Genomic DNA, 18759 nt, shown 5'->3' with positions numbered 1-18759 from the left:
TATAATGTATTTAAAATAAAGCCTGGATGTGTTTGCATATTTCATTGTGAGATTCTGCAACTGCATAAATATGAATTCATTTTTGCTTCTCACAGAGATGCCTATGAATGAGATCAACATTTACGTTATAAAGTTTAGATTGTCCCACTTTCATCTTACAGAGAAATGACTACACTGCCTCTTTTCTGTTTACTTGTGGCCTGAAATAAGTTTTTAATATCTGTTGAGAGTTCTGCATTTTATTCTTTGTTTTAAACATGTCTGATCTTTCTCCTGCTGTCGCCTTGGGCTTTGGGAAATGCAGGGAGGGATTATCAGTGGAGGAAATTCTGGCCACAGGTGGATTAAACCTGTCCAGGAATAGTGGTCTTGTGATGCAGATCTTGAACCACAGGAGCTCTAAATCAGCAGCTCTGACTTCAATTAGACACAACTGGGTTTTACAAAAAGAATAGAAAATTAAATATATGAGAGAGAACTGCAAACCTTGGTATGTAAAGTTTTTTTTTTTTTTAGTAATTCAATGTATGATTGAATGCACTTTGTGGTTAAAACAAACAAAAGAAAGAATGAGCCGTTATCCCTGGGGTCCATAGGCCATCCGAACTTTTCTCCATGTGAGTACGGTGACCTATAAAACCAGCCAGCTTTGATGTGTCTGCCTTGTCCTGAGTAATGACGGTGGGCAGACAGGATGAGTACAGGGGGCCAGAGCAGAGATTAGGTTGTGTTGTGTTAGGTATTCTAACTCCGGAGCCTGGTGTGCAACCATGAGGCTGGCTTCGTTTGCTGAGACACCCAGTTGAGTTAGCTTGATAAAGTGGAAGTAAATTGAAAGAGCAACCCAAAGCACCGTGACTGAGCACGGACAAAGGGTGAGACGAGTGGTTACTATAGTACCACTGGCAGGGATGGATGGTTGGAGACAGAGAAAATGAGAGCTTTAGCAATTTATGTTTCCAATGATTGAACTCAACCTCTGGATAAATCGCAAGTATGATTTGAAATAAAAAAATGCAACATTTTCAGGGGTTGGTAGAACCTACTTAAAAGGCACACTACTGCAACTTAAAAGGATTAATGTAGCTGGATGAAAGATTTGGCAAGATGGTCTCCTGTTAAGAGACAATGGCCCCAAGTTAATTTATTTGAGAATTGTGTGTAAGACTATTAAAGTCTTCTATGAAAACTTGAAAAAATAAACAGCAAGTATGCGGGAGGATTTTCAAGTCAGATCACTTTACCACATCAGAGAGGGCGGCGCCCCAGCAAACTATGCACCAGCACCCACTGGTTGCCAGGAGTTGTTGGACATCCACCTCATTTTAACACTTTTGCACATACTTACTTGCTGTAAAACCCTAAAAATAACGAAAAAGTTTGGCTTTACGAAGACAACTGACCCATATAATTATGACAAGTTTTGTTTTCCTCAGGAAGATTCATTAGAAGGAGCTTAATAAAACCAAAAAGTCTTCAAAGTTTGCAGAACCTCTTCACAACATGGCTCGTTCTGTTTTGGGGACAACTCTGGAACATCTGATTATTATGCAAAGAAGGATTCTTAATAAAATCTAGAAAATTAGAGGCGGCCTTAAGCATCCTCTTCATGAGACTGTTATACAAAAACAAACTCAGTCAGAGGCTTCTTCAGATTCACTGTAATACCAGCTGCTACAGGATGTCCTTCCTGCCCACCATCAGTATCTACAACTGCTTGAAGAAAAACGTATGAGTTACAACAAAATGCATTTTCCCTTTGTGATTAATAGGATATTTTTAAATGAACTGAATTGAATATGATATGATATGACCATATTAGGGCGGGATTCTGTGTGATTGTCAGTGATCAAGTTGTACGAGATACAAAATGTTAAGAATAACATCTGACATCACAACCGAGAGGATGACGCATGTTTTCCATATTGATTGCCGTGTAAAGACTAGTGCAATGCTCTGTTTTCTGCTGCTTAGCAAATCACAAGTTAAGCAAGTTCATTGTTATCCTGCGTGGAGATCCTATAAAATACAAACTTTGCGCTCTTCTCCGTTCATGGAGCTCTTCTCTGTGTTGAATATTGAATGTTGTAGTATTTCTTGGTAATGAGATTAATATGTAAGCCCCATTCATGGTGGAAAAAGCTCCGCCTTCGTCTTGCGTCAGTTTGTTTATATGTCCCGCCCTCTTTTTACGACTAATGAAAACGCTCAACCAGGCGGGATATTTCATCAGAAACCACAGACTTCGCTGCTTCTCTTTCGTCTCTATCTGTCCACTATTGCACTCCAGAAGACAGCAAAAGGTACAAATATACCGATTTTTGTTTTCAAAACATATATAGATATTTAAAAATTCAAGCGGTGTTCAATGACGCGCTTTTTTTCCATTCAGTAGTAACGTTTATTTATCTCGTAGTAAGACTGATGCAATCCTCCTCGTGTGTTGTGCTGGCGCTAAAGAACATAACGTTCTTCACCTTTATTACCAGATTTATGTGTGAGCGTTTGAAACAAGACTTGTAATTTGCCAAACGTTACAGTCATAATGAGTTAATTCGCTGTAGTTAACATGAAGTAAATCGGCTAAATTTGTCATTTGAGCGGGGAATCAGCTGATGTGTAATGGAAAACCAATGAGAACAGAGCAGAAAAGGGAAACTTAATAGGGGGTTACCATTGTGGAAAAACTGTTTAAACAGTCCTGTCTTTTTAAAGAATACACCTGACACCCATAGTTTTATCACACAATGTTTTCATCCATTGTTTTTGCTTTACGCGGTTAAAACATCGTGAGGCTGATGGTTCGCTTTTTATCAAGGCGTGTTGATGCCCGGAATGCTGCTTTCAAAGACCCTCACAAGCACCGAAAATTCCAACACGTGCATCGAAATTACCTCAGATAAACTCAAAAAAAGTGTTGTTGGAACTGTTGCTTTTAATGTCCAGATTTTCTCACCAAAACGGGCAAATAAGATACCAGGAAACGTAGCTGTTAAACCGCTGCTTGGTGCTTTGCCGCGTTGTATTTATGAACATAAAAGCCGTCAATCACTGAGTGTCGCTTATACCTGAATGCAACAATATCAACACAAGGAGATGAGCGCTTGGAAGCCACGTAGCTAGCTGATGCTTCACATGCTAACAGCTGCACATCATTCAATATGCTTGGCGCTGTTTGTAAGTAAAGACATTTTAACTGCTATTTTATTTGAGGGTTTCTCTTGTGCACAATCCACAAAGATTCGTGAGTGTCATCAAAGCGAGCTGTCTTTCCTCGGTAGCCGCCGCCAAGCTGCCGGTGTTGCAGGGTGTTCCCATGTCTGTGTTGCATCAGCCGGCTAAAGCAACCTGTGGTGAAATGCTTTGCTCCGTGTTAAAGCCGCTGAGCTTGAAGGTCAGGTGTTGTGAGGTGGAGTTGTAAAGGTGCACCGTAAAACTGCAAGCCAACAAGCTACTCAAGTACTGCGGCTATGTTGAAATGTCACGTTTTTTATTGACCTACTTAAAGTTTAGCAGTTTCTAATAAAGATTAAAAAAACGAGAATTAATGGTGCTTTTGCTATTTAATACATTTGATGTTTATGATTGCTATTTTTTAAAGCCCTCACAGTCACATTACTATGGCTTTATTAAATATTTGTGGCGAGACTTAAACAATAGAATTAGATATTCTTCTACTACGATAAAGCAGATTATTCAGGTATAACACCTCAGTTTCCTTGTGAACACAAAAATAAAAAATGCATTTAACATAATCTAATTCTAACAAAAAAGCAACAATTCAAACTCCACTGTAAGTTTTTATTTTTGTGTTTTCACAAGTAAAATGGGAGATTTTGTAAATCTTAAATTGTTTTTTTTAATAATCCGTTTCATGTAAAATCATCATAATGATTTTATGATTTGATGGTAATAAGTAACCCTAACTCTTACCCTTACCTGTTATTACTTAAGACTATTAACTAGAATAGTAAAATGGACAAAAGTAACACATTTAATGTGGAAAAGTAGGTTATACAGCTGAAAGAAAACTACTATATTTTTTCTTAGCCGTGTGGCATCCCTCACCCACAGACCATGCTGCTCTGGGCAGAGAGCCAGATTGCCCATATCAGAAAATATAAATGTTTGTAAACAGACATATGTATTTGTTAAAAGCAACAGGTAGGAGGTGAGGGTGGTTAGTTACTCTAAATAGCATAAGTTAACAATTCTCATTAGGAAGACTTTGACCTGAAGAAACCATGTGAATAAGTTTTATTCGGTTTTATAACTTCTTAAAGGCTTTGATCTGCATTCCTACTGGTACAATAATTAGTACCATACTTTTTTCTGGTGAGTTGCGCCTCAGGAGTTTAAGACCCTTAAAGTTGAATTTATTCGTAGCGTTTCTCTGTTTTGTCAGATTGTCTCGAACTATCTTTTCATGCCGTGCTGCAGCTTAGCGGCCACACCTTGACATTCAAGATGTGGCCACTATGTGCCAAACAGCCAAACTGCTTTATCCTCTTTAGCTCTACGTGAGCTTAATGCTGCCGCTCCCAGGTCCTGTTAAAGCAAGTAAAAGCTGGCGTTGGTCATGGGAAAGCGAGCAGGTTGTCCGTTTGTCACATTCCATTTGACTGGGGAGAGCAGCTTTCGGCACGGGTTGCTGTGTCCTGCCAGGTGAACTGAGAGGTCGGTCAGTTCAGTCTCAGCGGTCGGCCTTTTCCACAGATGCGTGAACAAATGTCCTAGAATGGGCTTTGTTGGGGGCTTTTGTGTAGATTATCATTAATACAACATATATTTTTCACTCAATGGGGCTACACATAAATTCAGACAATATTGCAGGGTTGCTGAAGAGTACTGCAGCATAATTTTTTGAATAATAAAGAGGTTTTAATGTTATATGTGTGGTCAGTGTTTACTCTTGCAGTGTAATATACGTCTTGTTCCATTTGGTCCTCCAGATAACACAGGTTCCCATTAGTTTGAGTGAAGTTACCACAGTTTCAGAGTTTTTCTTTTCTTCAAAAAATTACAAACTAAATCTATAACATGATCCAACTGATATTGATCCACTTTATATTCCCACTATTGCTAAAACAAACACAAGTTTTCTCACAACCAAAATATTTCCAAAAAGTAGAAAATATATATATATATTTCGAGGGATTTAGAATAAAGCCACATCCAGAAGGTTTTTTTTCTTCTTTAATGTCTTAGAACAAAGCAAGCTTGTTAAAAAGCTGAGTCAAAGAAATGCGGCTAATCAGACTGGTTTGTGCTGCTTAGACAAAGGCTGAACCAAAATATCTTTGGCCTGAGTCGTACTCTGTGGATGTTGTTGTAGTAAATTGAACAATAATTATTCAGTCACACATCATAAATGTGAGTCGCACAGGCAAATGGTGAAATATCTGTGCCGTCTTATGTATGGATTTTTTTTTAAGTGATGCAATGTTTGGATCATGTTACTATATAAATGTATTTATTTTTTTTTGCCACTGTGGAACAGATTTGGCCCTGCGACAGACTGGCGACCTGTCCAGGGTGACCCATCGCTCGGAACGTTAGCTGGAGATAGGCACCAGCACCCTTCCCGACTCCACTAGGGACAAGGGTGTTAGAAAATGGATGAATGGATGGAACAGATTTGTGATGCCTCTTTCTTCCGGCCTGGTTCTGTAAGCACCACATCAACAACACTAGTGACTGCAGTCAAAACAAACCCATGTGTTGTTCAAGTTAGAACATGGCCCAGAAGCAACTTATAATGAGGTTAGCATGTTTGTTACCTTCCAAAATAATCCTCTTACCGTGCAGTACGTGGCAGCAACTGCAGTGAAGCTCAAGCAACACAACCATTATCCCCGAAGCCTGTTATAACCGGAGCGAAGTTGGCCCGAAACGGTGGGTTAGCAGCCCCACCGACACGAAGAGCCTTTCTTTAAGGGGCAAAGTATGACAAGAACCCTGCTGTTGTGAGCAGAGACTCCCATGATCTCACTGAATATTTACTTTCCTGTAAAATTTTGTCTCGGATGGTCTTTTTAAGAGTGTGTGTGAATGCGTGGACTTGTGGAGTTTGTAACCCTCGTGAAAACCACAAGGAAAAGATTAGCGACGCGCTGACGTGAGCGAAGCCGCAGCGATGGCTCGCTTTAATGAGGCCATCATAAACCCTGCAGATATGTGGCATTCTTAAAAAGAAAAAGTATTCTCCTGGTTGCACTCAAATAACTCTGTGAGGTGCTGGGTGAACCCCTGAGAGGGTCACATCCAGACGGCCATGGCACTTTGTTAATAGGTGTTTATTAGCACAACGGAGACGCCCCTCAGATCTCAGTTCCTGGTGTGCGAGTGGAAAAATGCTGCTGGAATGTCACACCAAGCAGGAGGTTGGAGCATTTCCACCCAGCACCCGTTTCCCATCGTCTTCAGAGGGGCGAGTGTTTATTGTGGCAGCGCTCCGGTTGCGCTGTTATTTGGATTTCATTGTTTCACCGTGTTTGTCTTTTATTTCTCCCAATCCTAAGCTGTACAAACCAAGGCATTCTTTTGATCCGGTAGAACGAGACATGCTTTGATTAATTGGTCGTGTTGCTTTTGTGGTATTAATAGAATATTGTCTGTACTGGAGCACTGTGAGTTTATGTCCTGTTCACTGAAAGGGGCCAGAATTAGATTCTTGTCTTTTAAAACGTTTAAACCAAAATTTTTGTTTTGCATGACATGACATTAAACCAAACTGGTCAGAGAACAGATCCTTCTTAAGGCAAAAAGTTCTTCTTTTGTAGACGCTGTAACACTGAGACGGTCCGGTCCGGTCCGTGCTGCCAGGGTAGGGTTTCACTTCTCCTCTTCGCCGGTTGAGCAGTGAAGTGACCGACTGGCCCGAGATGTCAAGGAATCAGGTGTCACAGCTTAAACGGCCTCAGACAGGACACAGCATTGCTTTTTATACTTTCTCAGAGTCCCTGAAGAAAAAGGCTTTAACAGAATTCAGACCCCTTGAACTTTTTCCCAGCATGTGACTTAGTGTTTTGCATTCAAGTTTTCATTTGTGACAGGTGAATGAAGTGAAATGTGAAATATTGTGCAAAGTACAATAGCCAGTTTATTAGAGAACAATAAACTAGTGTGTGTATTTTTTATCTTGTGATAAAGCTTTGTATCAGTTGGACTGTGTGGTTATCTTTTAAATAATTGACATATCGGCTTTTAGTTCTTCAGATTGCCACTAATCTCAAACGTGCTCGATTAACAGAACAAAGGTCTGTTGTTTTGATTTCGACACTGTCGCATGAAGCTGTTATGAGATTCAGTTTTCTTGATTATTTAGTTTCTTAATAATATCTGAATAATGTTGCACTTTCTGAACAGATAAACGTTCACTGTCCTTGATATTACAAGCAGGAGTTACATGTGTCAGCAAGAGGGTTGCTGTAAATTTGAGGGTGATTTTTGCACATTCATCACATTATTATCACGGCACATGCATGCTTTTGTGTGATCTCTGACAGTAGAATAACACAATGCACTGAGCTTCCTGTCATTCACACGCTCAGTTTATAACGTGCAAATCTCTGCTCTGAATTTCCACAAGTTTTTAAGTTAACTTTTATCTGTTAATCTGAGCAGGTTCTGCACAGGCAATGTTGTTTTAGCCAAACCCTGATTAACGGACTGGGTGGTCGGAAAGTAAAACACATCTTATGCAACCTGACTTGGATAAAATATGTAACATCAGAGTCGAAATGTTGTGGAACCAGTTTCTTTGTAATGCTGTAAGCGTCAGTCGAGCATTCCTTCGTAAAAAGAGACCTCTTTGCACTTTAGTAACCCGCTTTTACTTCCCCAGGTGGTTTACCTTTGGGATTTACGTCAGTCCTAAATTCATTTGAGTGTTTTTCCTCGTCCATCTGATAGCTGGACCAGCTATGAGAAAAAACAGTGAGTCTCCTCACTCGAGTTGACTCTTCTAAATGTCCTTGGACTGTTATGCGCCAAACACGTGTTTGCAGAAACTCCTCTAATTATTAACATTTATTATTTGCTGATCTGACGCAGCAGATGTTTATGTCCTGAAAAACTGGTTTTGGGTTAATTTAAACCTTTCTGTAGATCAGGTTCAGTTTCTGAGTGTGTTGAACTCCATCAGTGTTTTCCCAGTGCAGCAGGTTCACCTTATCACATTACTTTCTCATGCTGTCCTCCCCACCTCTCTCTTGTTGATGTTAGTTTGATTCGACCCCATCGTCTCCTCACAGCCTTTCCCAAGCTTTTAGAACAACACTGAACCAGCAGTAGTCTGCACTTTCTCGCTGCAAGGAAGTGGTGAGGGCTTGTGCAAGGTGTTCCTTTGTTTGTACTAAGGTGTGTCACATGGCAGGTTTATTTGTTAAAGCAAAAAGAAAAAAGAAAAAGAAATGAAGAATTAGGCCTGGCAGGATAGTATTCGATCTCCTTTTGTCTTCACGAGGTCACCGTGTGCCCCACTGAGATCCCATGATCGTACACTAAACTGGTTTGAATTCCTGGAAGTTGTGTAACCTGGTTCTCATGTCAGGAGGTAGAACTTTTTTTTACCTTTTTACTGAAGAACTGCTGGCCGATAAGAGGGATGTTCATAACTAATTTGAAGAAAATACTGAATTTCAACTTCAGTATTAAATAAAAAATGTATTTCCATTCATAAAATGTTTCATTTATATTCATTCAAAATAATTTAGTTACATATTCAGCTGCAATGTTTTTTGGAGGCTGTCTCTACCAGATACATTCTCATTCTTCTGCACATCATAGCTCAGTCATCTTCGACTGACAGTTATTGTCTGCACATAGAACCTCAATAGTTTTTTGGGCTGGGTTGGTTCACTTTCACTTAATATTTTTGGTCTAAACTACTCTGATCATCTTTGTTTTTTTTTGTTTTTTTTCCAACAGCATGATGCTGCCACCACAGTGTTTTACAGTAGAAGTTCAATGTTGGTTTTTCTTGTTTAAAATTTATTTTTCTTAGCACCATCCTCTGCCTTGTTTCTGCAAGCTTTTTAGAGATGTGAATATTTCTGCAAAATACTGAGAGTTTATCTCATAGTGAATAAAGCATTAAAGAACAGTTTTATTTAATAAATACCTGAATTATTAGACAAAAGACGCATGGAGATGTTTTATGTCCTATAAGGAAAATCTTTTGCGGAGTTCACACATTCTGTTATTGTTTTTTAGATTTTACGTCTGCCCTGAATTTTCTTTCGTAGAAACGGGAACAATGCTGTAATCTCTGTTTAATTACGAGCTCTGAGCTGTAAGAAGTGCAAGCTTTGGCAGGTACTGAATGAGAGCCCTGTTTAAGTTTTTTCCTTGTTGTGTTTCCTCACAGGTCCTAATCTGCTGCTTCGACAACACACCTGCCACTTCCTGCTTTGTGTACTCCAGTAACTCCTGCCTAAGTAAACACACACATCAGAGGACCAGTAGTATTCAAATACTTGTTGTTTACCTCGTTTGTCCCAAGCTTTCCTGCTGTCCTGATCCAAACCGGAGAACAGGTGTTCTGTATAAGCGGTGCCCATCTCACACACACATACACACACTCACCCACCTACGCTAGCATCATTTAAAAAGCATAGCCTTTTCCTGCACCCACGCATAATCACAGCCATCATGGCCAGGATGCTGTCCAACTTTGGCAAAACCCTGCTGCGCCGCCGGGCGCTGGACTTCTCCAGTGAAGAGACGCAGTTCGCCCGCTGCTTATCCACCCTGGACCTCATCGCCTTGGGGGTGGGCTCCACGCTGGGCGCTGGCGTCTACGTCCTCGCAGGCGAGGTTGCTAGAGAGAAGGCGGGACCGGCCATTGTCTTATGTTTCCTCATCGCCGCCCTGTCCTCCATGATGGCTGGCCTGTGCTACGCCGAGTTTGGCGCCCGTGTCCCCAAGACGGGCTCCGCGTATCTCTACAGCTACGTGACGGTGGGAGAAATATGGGCCTTCATAACGGGGTGGAACCTCATCCTCTCTTATGTCATTGGTGAGTTCCAGTTTAGATGGATAAAGTGTTGAACAAGCTCATTCCAGTAAATATGAATGTCATCTAATATCTATTTTATCTTCCCAATTCAAAAAGTGAAACTCATGAAATAGTATAGAATAGATTGGTTATACAAAGGTCTGCCGCAATAGATCAATTAATCGCATTATGAATGCAACATTATTGTTTACCGCAATAACTTCTGGAACAATTTATCATCCAGCAAAATTTATCATGACAGGCCTAATTACAGACAGTAATGAATTTCTGTTTTTTAGGTTTAATTTAGATGATTTTGGCTTGTAAACTTATAAATTGTATAAAAACATTATAGTATTACACTAGACCAATAAAAATAAGATTTTGGCAGTTTTCTCTGTGTGTGTCCTTTTTCCTTCCACTCAATTTTTCAATAATATACCTGGATACAGCATTCGTGGGACGTTAAGTGGAAGGAAAAAGTGATAGGATATGTTAAAAAGTGATAACCATACCCTTGAGAGGAGGTACATCTCGTGTAAATTAGACATTTCCTGAGAAAATGAACCTTTTTGGTTTTTATTAGGTAATAAAGACAAATAATTTGATATGTTTTACTATGTGTGTAGTGAATCTAAATAACATGAGTTTCACTTTTTCATTCAAACTAGTGAAATGAATGAAGTTTCCAGTCAAATCAAAAAATCAGATTTTTAATTTCTCTTCTGTTTTCTTTTAGGTACGGCCAGTGTGGCCAGGGCTTGGAGCTCGACCTTTGACAACCTGGTCGAACAAAAAATATCCGGCTTCTTTAAAGCATCCATGGAAATGAAAGTGCCTGGAAAAGTGCTAGCGGAGTATCCGGATCTTTTTGCCCTAATCCTGGTCCTGCTGCTAACCGGTGAGTTTGCTGAGAGCTTAAAAGTTTTAGTAGAAGGGGAAGAGAAAAACAAACTCCTGTTTATGTAGCCAAAGAGATCTTATTAGTCGGCCAGAACAGTTGTCGCACCAATCTCTCAGCTAATGTCACATGCCAGCAGCAGTGTTAGGAAGAGCTAATCAGAGGATTGCTGTTGCCGAGTGATGGTTTGTCCGAACATATCTGCCCACGCAACAGGATGTGCAGTTACTGATCCTGAATATGAATTTCTTTCCCTCGCTTCCTGCGGCGTCTGCTCCCCTCAGGTCTCTTGGCCTTTGGCGTGAGCGAGTCGGCGCTGGTGAACAAAATCTTCACGGGAATCAATCTGGTGGTCCTGGGCTTCGTCATCATATCCGGCTTCGTCAAGGGAAACGTTGACAACTGGAACCTCGAGAAAGGCGACTACCTTGACTACAGGAACGGCACTAATGTCACCCAAAAGGAGTGAGTATTGGTCTCTATTGCCAACATAAGTTCTGTTTTGTTGTTGAGTTCTAAATGTTGCTTTTTCTGTTTTTCCTCAGACTGACAGAAAAGTTTGGTGTAGGTGGTTTTGCCCCGTTTGGCCTCAGTGGAATCTTATCTGGCGCTGCCACCTGCTTCTACGCCTTTGTGGGCTTTGACTGTATTGCCACAACAAGTGAGTATGTTTTCTATTTCCAAGGTGCAAATAGAGTAACATGACTGCCTATATGACCATTAACTGTAGCCTGATAGAAAATGTCTGCCGTTCATATTCAGTAGGAAATGTGATCATATTAACAGTGACAGCTTCCCATACATGAATACTTTGATTCGGTTTAAAAAATGAAGCTCAGCTGTATAAAAAATAAATATTAAAGACAGCATTTCAGAGTGCTGCATCCAAGGATATTGTTAGAAAGTTTAGCAGAAGGAAAAAGTCAAATCTGACTAAGTTTCAGCTGGTTTGCAAAGCAGAATGTGTAAAGAAGATTTTTTTTGGATGTGCACAGCTGGTAAAGAAATATCTCCAAGCATTTGCACCTGTAATGCATGCCACACTTTTCAGATTCATGGTGCATAGTATTGCACCATGCGTTCCACAATACATACTGTTTACATACATGTTGGCTAAATCAGTTGAGAGAGTGTGTACAGATGTACACACACTCTTTAGAGTTTTGCAGATGTATTATTTTTGTATTAGCTAATTATTATGCACTACTTTGTGTTTGTCAGTTACATAAAACTCTATATCAGTATGTTCTGGTTTGTAGTTGTGATGAAATGTGCTTAAGGTGTACTTTTGCAACTCAGTTCAAGCTGGTTTTAATTTATTTATTCGGTTTTCAGTGAAATTTAACTTGCAGCTCATCCTTTTTCCATTGTTTTCTTCCTCCAGGTGAAGAAGCTAAGAACCCCATGCGGTCCATCCCCATCGGCATCGTGGCCTCGCTGCTCATCTGTTTTTTCGCCTACTTTGGCGTGTCAGCAGCCCTGACCATGATGATGCCGTATTACCAGCTGAACACTGACAGCCCTCTGCCCGAGGCTTTCAGCTACGTCGGCTGGGCGCCAGCCAGATACATTGTGGCCGTGGGTTCTCTCTGTGCGCTGTCCACCAGGTGAGGAAGGGAAACCCTAACACCCGTGACTCGCTGTAAGCAGCTATTTGAAGTCTCACTTTTGATCTCCTCTCAGCTTACTGGGCTCCATGTTTCCCATGCCTCGGGTTATTTACGCCATGGCCGAGGACGGGCTGCTGTTCCGGATTCTGTCCCGGATGAATGCTCGCACAAAGACCCCCATCCTGGCTACCATTGTTTCTGGAATCATTGCAGGTAACATGTCTGTTGGTAGGATTCAGCTGTGTGTCGTTCTCCCATCACAGTGAGTCAGCAGGGTTTTAATTAGACTTCCAGCTCTTCTCTGTCTTGTCTCAGCGTGTCTGTCAGGATGTCGGTTCAGGATCAATAAAGCTTCCTGAAAGCGACAGGAAAAAACTCAGCAGTTCCGATGGGTTTTGAAGTGGCTGTAAACGTTTGCGTCCACAGAATGAGTTTTTCTAAAATCTGGTTTCCTCCTTACAGCGCTGATGGCGTTCCTGTTTGATCTGGCGGCCCTGGTTGACCTCATGTCCATAGGAACGCTGCTGGCATACTCATTAGTGGCTATTTGTGTCTTAATTCTCAGGTAAGTACTTTTATCATCAACTTTATTAAAGACGCAAATAGGTTCATATATTAAACATTTAATTCAAATAAATAGTCTTAGGACGATGGCAATCATAGATATTAGTCACAGATTTACAAAATGACTAAACCTGACTGAACTTTGTGCGATATCCGTTAGCATCAAGATGACGATATATAGAAACATGTAATCTCCACACAAATCTGTACATAAGGTTACGTAATGCAGCGTAAACGGTAGAGGCACCAACAAATAATAGACTTGCACTAGTCCATCTCAGTGTCCATTTCATTATAGGGCTTTGAAGCATCAATTAAACACATTAAAATTGTAGAATTATTCCTATTATACAAATCTAAAATCTTTCAAAGTGAATATACACATATCTGTGTCATGGTTTGATTTAAAACCAAACTGCTTATCTGAAGTAAGGAGAAAATGTTCTATCTTACTCGGTCTAAAGGTGCAGGACCTTGGATAGCACACAGGCCGATAATTTTCCTTATTTATTTTGACAGTTTTATCTTTAACAAAAGATACTAATACAACATATAACACTGAATCATGGACTAAAAACCCATTAAAACACAAAGCAAGCAAAGGGAAGAGTTTTCTGATAGAAATTTGTAATTGTGCTGCAGACAGGTTCATGACTGCATTATAAATTTATTATAATGCAGTCATTATAAATGATCTCAAAACAATATTATTGTGTATTGCAGTAACTTCTGGGACAATTTATTGCCCAGCAAAATCTGTTATCATGACAGGCTTATGTGTAACGTAGTGAAATGTGTGATATTTGCAACAGAACAGAAGACATTTTCCTTCATGTTTCAGTTTAAAACAGCCTCTCTGCCCTCACTCAGGTATCAGCCAGGCAATCTGAATTCGTCCAGTCAGACGGAGAAGCTGGTGGAGCTGGTGGAAGGCGAGAAGGTGGCTGTGAGCGGCGGGGACAGCGGGGACGAGTATGGCATGGAGATGGAAGACAGACCCCTCCATGAGACATTCACTGCCAAGCTGCTCTTCTGTCCAAGTGGAAAAATCCCAACTAAGACCTCTGGGATGATAGTCTACGTTACCACAGCTGTTATTTGTAAGTCTGCTACCAAGTGCTCAGTCTACTTGTTAGAGTCATGTCCAGCAGGATCTGAGTTTGTTTTCTTTCTCCTGTTTTCACAGCTGTTCTCATCACCATTCTGTGCATCATCCTGGCAAACGGTTTGAACCAGCTGTTCGCCGGACATGCAGCCGTTGTGGTGCCCTGCATCATCTTGGCTCTGCTCTGTGTCGTCTGCATTATCATCATATGGAGGCAGCCACAGAGCAATGAGGCTCTGACCTTCAAGGTCAGATATCTGTTTTTTTGTGTGTTTGTTCCACTTGTAGTGTTGCACTGAGCAGTTTCTAAATGTAATCTCTGTTTTCTCAAGGTCCCGCTGCTTCCATGGTTGCCCCTGTTCAGCGTTTTTGTCAACATCTACCTCATGATGCAGCTGGACATTAGTACATGGTGCCGCTTCTCAGTCTGGATGATTATCGGTGCGTTTAAACATTTGCAAACCTGTGTTCCCTTCTGTTCCGTCAAACTGGGGGCAGCTTGCTCATGTTATCCTTTTTATCTGCCCTTTTTCCTCCAGGCTTTGCCATCTACTTCTCATACGGTATTAAAAACAGCAGTGAAGCTAACAACAAGTCGCCCTCAGGCAAATACGAGCCGGCGCTGCAGAACAAAAGCCCGATTTATAAGGGTGGTCCTGATGAGAGCGACGTGGAAGCCGGCAGCAGCCCCTGAAACGGACTGACCCAGATCCGAAGCTCGTTTCCGGGCACCTGCACCCATTCCCGATCATTTACAGTGCAGGCGGGTTGGAACTAGGCATGGGCCGGTATGAAATTATGATGATATGGTGACCTTTGGTTTCGCGGAATCACGGTATTATGGCTCCAGCTTGAAAATGTGTTATTTTGCATTTTCTTTATCATACTTTGACGTGAACGCATCCGCGATTTGCTTCTTAAATGTTTGCTGAATTGTGGGCTGATCTTCTCCCTTTGACATGACCTGTTGCTGCCAGAGGCTCTGCTTTTCTAAAAAGGACAGATGTGAATTTAACTGCAATTTCAAATTAGTCTATCATCGTAATTTCTGTGGTCATAGTCAACTTTATTTGTCTTTGGAAGCTGCGTAAACTTGCAGAGCTAGTAACTATGCAGCAGCAGATGACCGGTGGGATTTGACCTCCACCTTTTCGCTGACCAGACATTACAAAAATAAATGCTTATACTGCAGGCACAGTATGACGCAAAATTTTGTGGTTTTAAAATGGACATTTTCATATCACGGTATACGTTGAAACCGGCAACCGGCCCATGCCTGCTCAGAACTCTGCTCCGGGTGTAAAGGAAGGAAGAGGCAAGAAAAACGCAACACACATCTTACCTCTGACTTGGAGGCCGATCAACTACTTGACAACTAGATGCTGCGACGAAGCCGATTTGCAGCTCGTCTGAGTTTTAACTTGGTTTTATTTAGCCTTAGCCCACAGCAAGCATTTACCTGCCTGAATCACATGCTTTCAATGGATCTGACCAACAAGGGGGTCAGATCGTGTTTTATTCCGTTAAATGAAACTTCAAACCGGAAAAATGTTACTTTTTGTTTTTTATTGTTTGTGTGTTATTAATGTCCTGAGGTGGACCCATTAAGTCACTAGTGAGTCCCAGTGTAAATCCCAGTCAATGACCATTTGAGCCATTAAGTTCACCGTCATAAGATCATTCAGTGAATCCATCAACATAGTGGCAGAGGACAGTAATCCCTCTCTTATGAATGTGGTGCAGTAGAGGAAGTTACCTGGGTGTTTACACGTCTTGTGAGAGGCTGTGAGGTTTACAGTGTCAGTTTTTACTGGTAGGTCAGTAGCATCTGGTTAGTGCTGATGTTTATGTTCAATATTGTGCAGCTGAAGTCCTAACTGGGAACACTATAACCCCACTGCATCCTAAAACTCCCTGAAAACTGGTGTAGAGCTAGTAACTACAATATTTACATGGTATAACTACTGTAGGCATGAGCTGAGTAAAAATACCATGGTTTCTTGCTATCATCTCCAAAATTTAAATCAAGAATGTAAAACATAAATATTACTTGAAATAATGTTACCTATAGCATTATTACTTTCTTATGTTGGTATAAAAAAAGAAGTAAAGCTATAGAACAAACCTATACTAAATTTAACAGTATATTTCAATTTAGGATTTATTATCACAATATTTCGTTTAGTATTTATTGCGATAAAAAAGTATTTCCAACTAGGCCTGTCACAAAAACACAAAAAAAACCTTTTCTAATGCCGCCCTGGGTAACCACCCATATGATCATATCTAAAGTAGAAGGAGCATAACAGAAAATGTTTGCACTTTTCAAACCGCAAATTTTTAAAACCTTTATATCTACAGCCAGCCCATGCCTACATATGACATAATTTAACAGTTTTGTTATTTATTTCATCACAGTATTAACATGTTACCATTCGATTTTGTGGCCTTTGATTTCAACTTCAGTGACTCTAAAATGTACATAAAACACATAAATCTGTGTGGTTGAACTTTCACGTCATCCTGCTGTATGGATTTTAAAATTATTCAATGGATTTACCGACTTCAGATTTTGCTAACACCAGTTTATCTGCCTTTTGTATTGTTTTTTGTTCACATATTTGTACAAACCGGACAAGGTTGATGGGATTTTGGGGGTCGGGCATTTTCAGCAGAAATGCAATGAACTGTGATGTACGTCCAAAATAAGCCAGGGTTCATGTCAAGTTTTACCACTAAAACGTAATCTCTTTTTTTTTTTGTCATTTCTTTGTAAAAAACATCTATTCTCCACTAAGACTCTTGATTAGTTTCAGCGATATAACTTGAAATTTTAAACCATTTTTCAGATAAATTACCATCACTTGTATTTTAGTTTTATAATATTATTTACTTCTAATTTTGTTAGAACATGTTAATATTTATGTGTTTATTGATTGTTTGGTAAAGCATTACTGTTTTTCTGCCTTTATGTATTCATTTTAACTTGCTTTTTAGATGTACAGCTTAATGTTGATCTTTTGTCATATTATATATTTTGTTCCTGATCTTTTTCGACCAAACTGAATTTTTTTACTCCACTTTCCAAAAGCTACCAACCACAATGAGCTGGTATTTAAATTATTCTAACTATTTTTGCCCCAAGCCTTTTCCAGTCTGATTGATAACTTATTTTTAAAAGTTTTTTGTGTGTTGTTGTTGTAGTTCAAGTGCTTTACTGTAGAGTGTACAGTATTTGTTTAAATATCTTTGTATATTGCTGTAAATTATGCAAATATACTTTCTTTGACATGAAATTACATGTAAACCTGATGAGACGGTTTTTATATATTACACTTGAAGGAACTGATGCTGCTGAAGCCCAAATTAAACTATTTGAGATACAAAATGCTCCCATGGAAGCTGGATTATACATATCTTGAACGCGTTTATCGGTAAAAGGTAGAATTAATTGTCTGTTTTTACAGATGGCGCATAAGAACCATTTGTGAAGTCGAATGTGAAATTTGCTCTTCAACTTTTTGATCTGAACTTTATGTTCTCCACGCTTACTCGCCACCAAAATGTTCTGTGACGGGTGTTGACTCACAAAGCTCGTCACAACCCGCCCTGGTGCCTTTTTGAAAAATCAGTCCAATCATTCCCCCGTTGTGCTGTACCATTAAGAGCAACAATTGACTTCCGTTTTGTACTCTGTACATATGCTTTATTGTGTAAAATGAGCTGCGTTTTAATTTTCTCCTTTTTTTTAAAATAAAAGTGATTTATTCTCTTGGAACCTGTCTCTCTCTGCCTGTTCTTGTTCTCAGCAAACGAGTTGAATGCCAGACGCTCCAGTTTTTTTCCAATGACGCTGATTCATTGGAATCAGTGAGTCATTGTGCCTCACTTTGCGCACAGTTAGCACACATTCTGTTAGATGCAGAAGCCCTACCTTTTGGGTGGGTAGTTTAGGTTCTGGAAAAAAGGCGGAACTATCAAATTCACTTCCTAATTACATATTTGGCCTTTTTGCAAAAGCTTTTAACAATAGGGTAGTTTCCCCTAAACATTATTAAAGTTAAAACATTATTTCAACAATTATTGTTCATTTTAGAGCAAATCCTGAGGTTTAGAAGATATTGCTAAGAAGTTAAAAAGTATTATAATGGGTACTTAAATTTCTATGGCTTAATAAACCCTTGATTTTTTCAACAAATAGAAAATGTATGCTTTTACTGCTCTTTACACTTCTATTACTTCCTGTTTTGCTCAGCCTCTGGGACAAATTAGTTATCTTTAAATATGCCAATGGATTTGCCCCTTTAAAGTTATTCTGTTTTTTCTTTTTTCTCTTTTTTTACACTTGATATATTTATCAGCATAAAACAAATTATAATATCAAACAAATAAAACCTGAGTAAATATAAAATTGTTTTACAACCACACCCCACTCTGCCTGACCTGATCTGGACTTGGAAATCCTTAAATCACTTAAATGGAACCAGTCTGACAACATATAGTAGATTAAAGGATCTACATCCACACAAATTCAAGAACATAAAGAAAATTACTGACATCTGTCATGTTGCAAAGTCCT

General features: G+C 39.8%; 1 protein-coding gene across 2 annotated transcripts; it reads left to right on the top strand.

Moving 5' to 3' along the window:
- Positions 1–2178: 2178 nt before the first annotated feature.
- slc7a3a (solute carrier family 7 member 3a) lies at positions 2179–17958 on the top strand. 2 transcript variants are annotated; one of them, XM_032576069.1, is made up of 12 exons: positions 2179–2303; positions 9371–10021; positions 10740–10901; positions 11186–11366; positions 11447–11562; positions 12286–12508; positions 12585–12724; positions 12974–13076; positions 13946–14175; positions 14262–14428; positions 14513–14621; positions 14720–17958. In XM_032576069.1, exons 2-12 carry the CDS (start codon positions 9655–9657, stop codon positions 14872–14874), a joined length of 1953 nt encoding a protein of 650 aa, XP_032431960.1. In that variant the 5' UTR covers positions 2179–2303; positions 9371–9654; the 3' UTR covers positions 14875–17958. The 2 variants fall into 2 exon arrangements, with proteins under 2 accessions (XP_032431960.1, XP_032431961.1); XM_032576070.1 differs by lacking the exon at positions 2179–2303 and adding an exon at positions 3115–3177 and having other exon boundaries at positions 14720–14874.
- The last annotated feature ends 801 nt before the right edge of the window (positions 17959–18759 follow it).

The sequence above is a fragment of the Xiphophorus hellerii genome, chromosome 11 (assembly GCF_003331165.1).
Source record: "Xiphophorus hellerii strain 12219 chromosome 11, Xiphophorus_hellerii-4.1, whole genome shotgun sequence".
In the NCBI taxonomy this organism is placed as follows: domain Eukaryota; kingdom Metazoa; phylum Chordata; class Actinopteri; order Cyprinodontiformes; family Poeciliidae; genus Xiphophorus; species Xiphophorus hellerii.
Note: the sequence above shows the minus strand (reverse complement) of the source record. Positions and strands in the feature narration are given on the sequence as shown.

Excerpts from the sequence above, each read along its gene's own strand:
- slc7a3a (XM_032576069.1), top strand. The coding sequence starts at position 9,655 with ATGGCCAGGATGCTGTCCAACTTTGGCAAAACCCTGCTGCGCCGCCGG. Across the intron at positions 12,725-12,973 it reads TGTTTCTGGAATCATTGCAG|CGCTGATGGCGTTCCTGTTT; the intron begins GTAACATGTCTG and ends TCCTCCTTACAG. Across the intron at positions 14,429-14,512 it reads ATGAGGCTCTGACCTTCAAG|GTCCCGCTGCTTCCATGGTT; the intron begins GTCAGATATCTG and ends TGTTTTCTCAAG.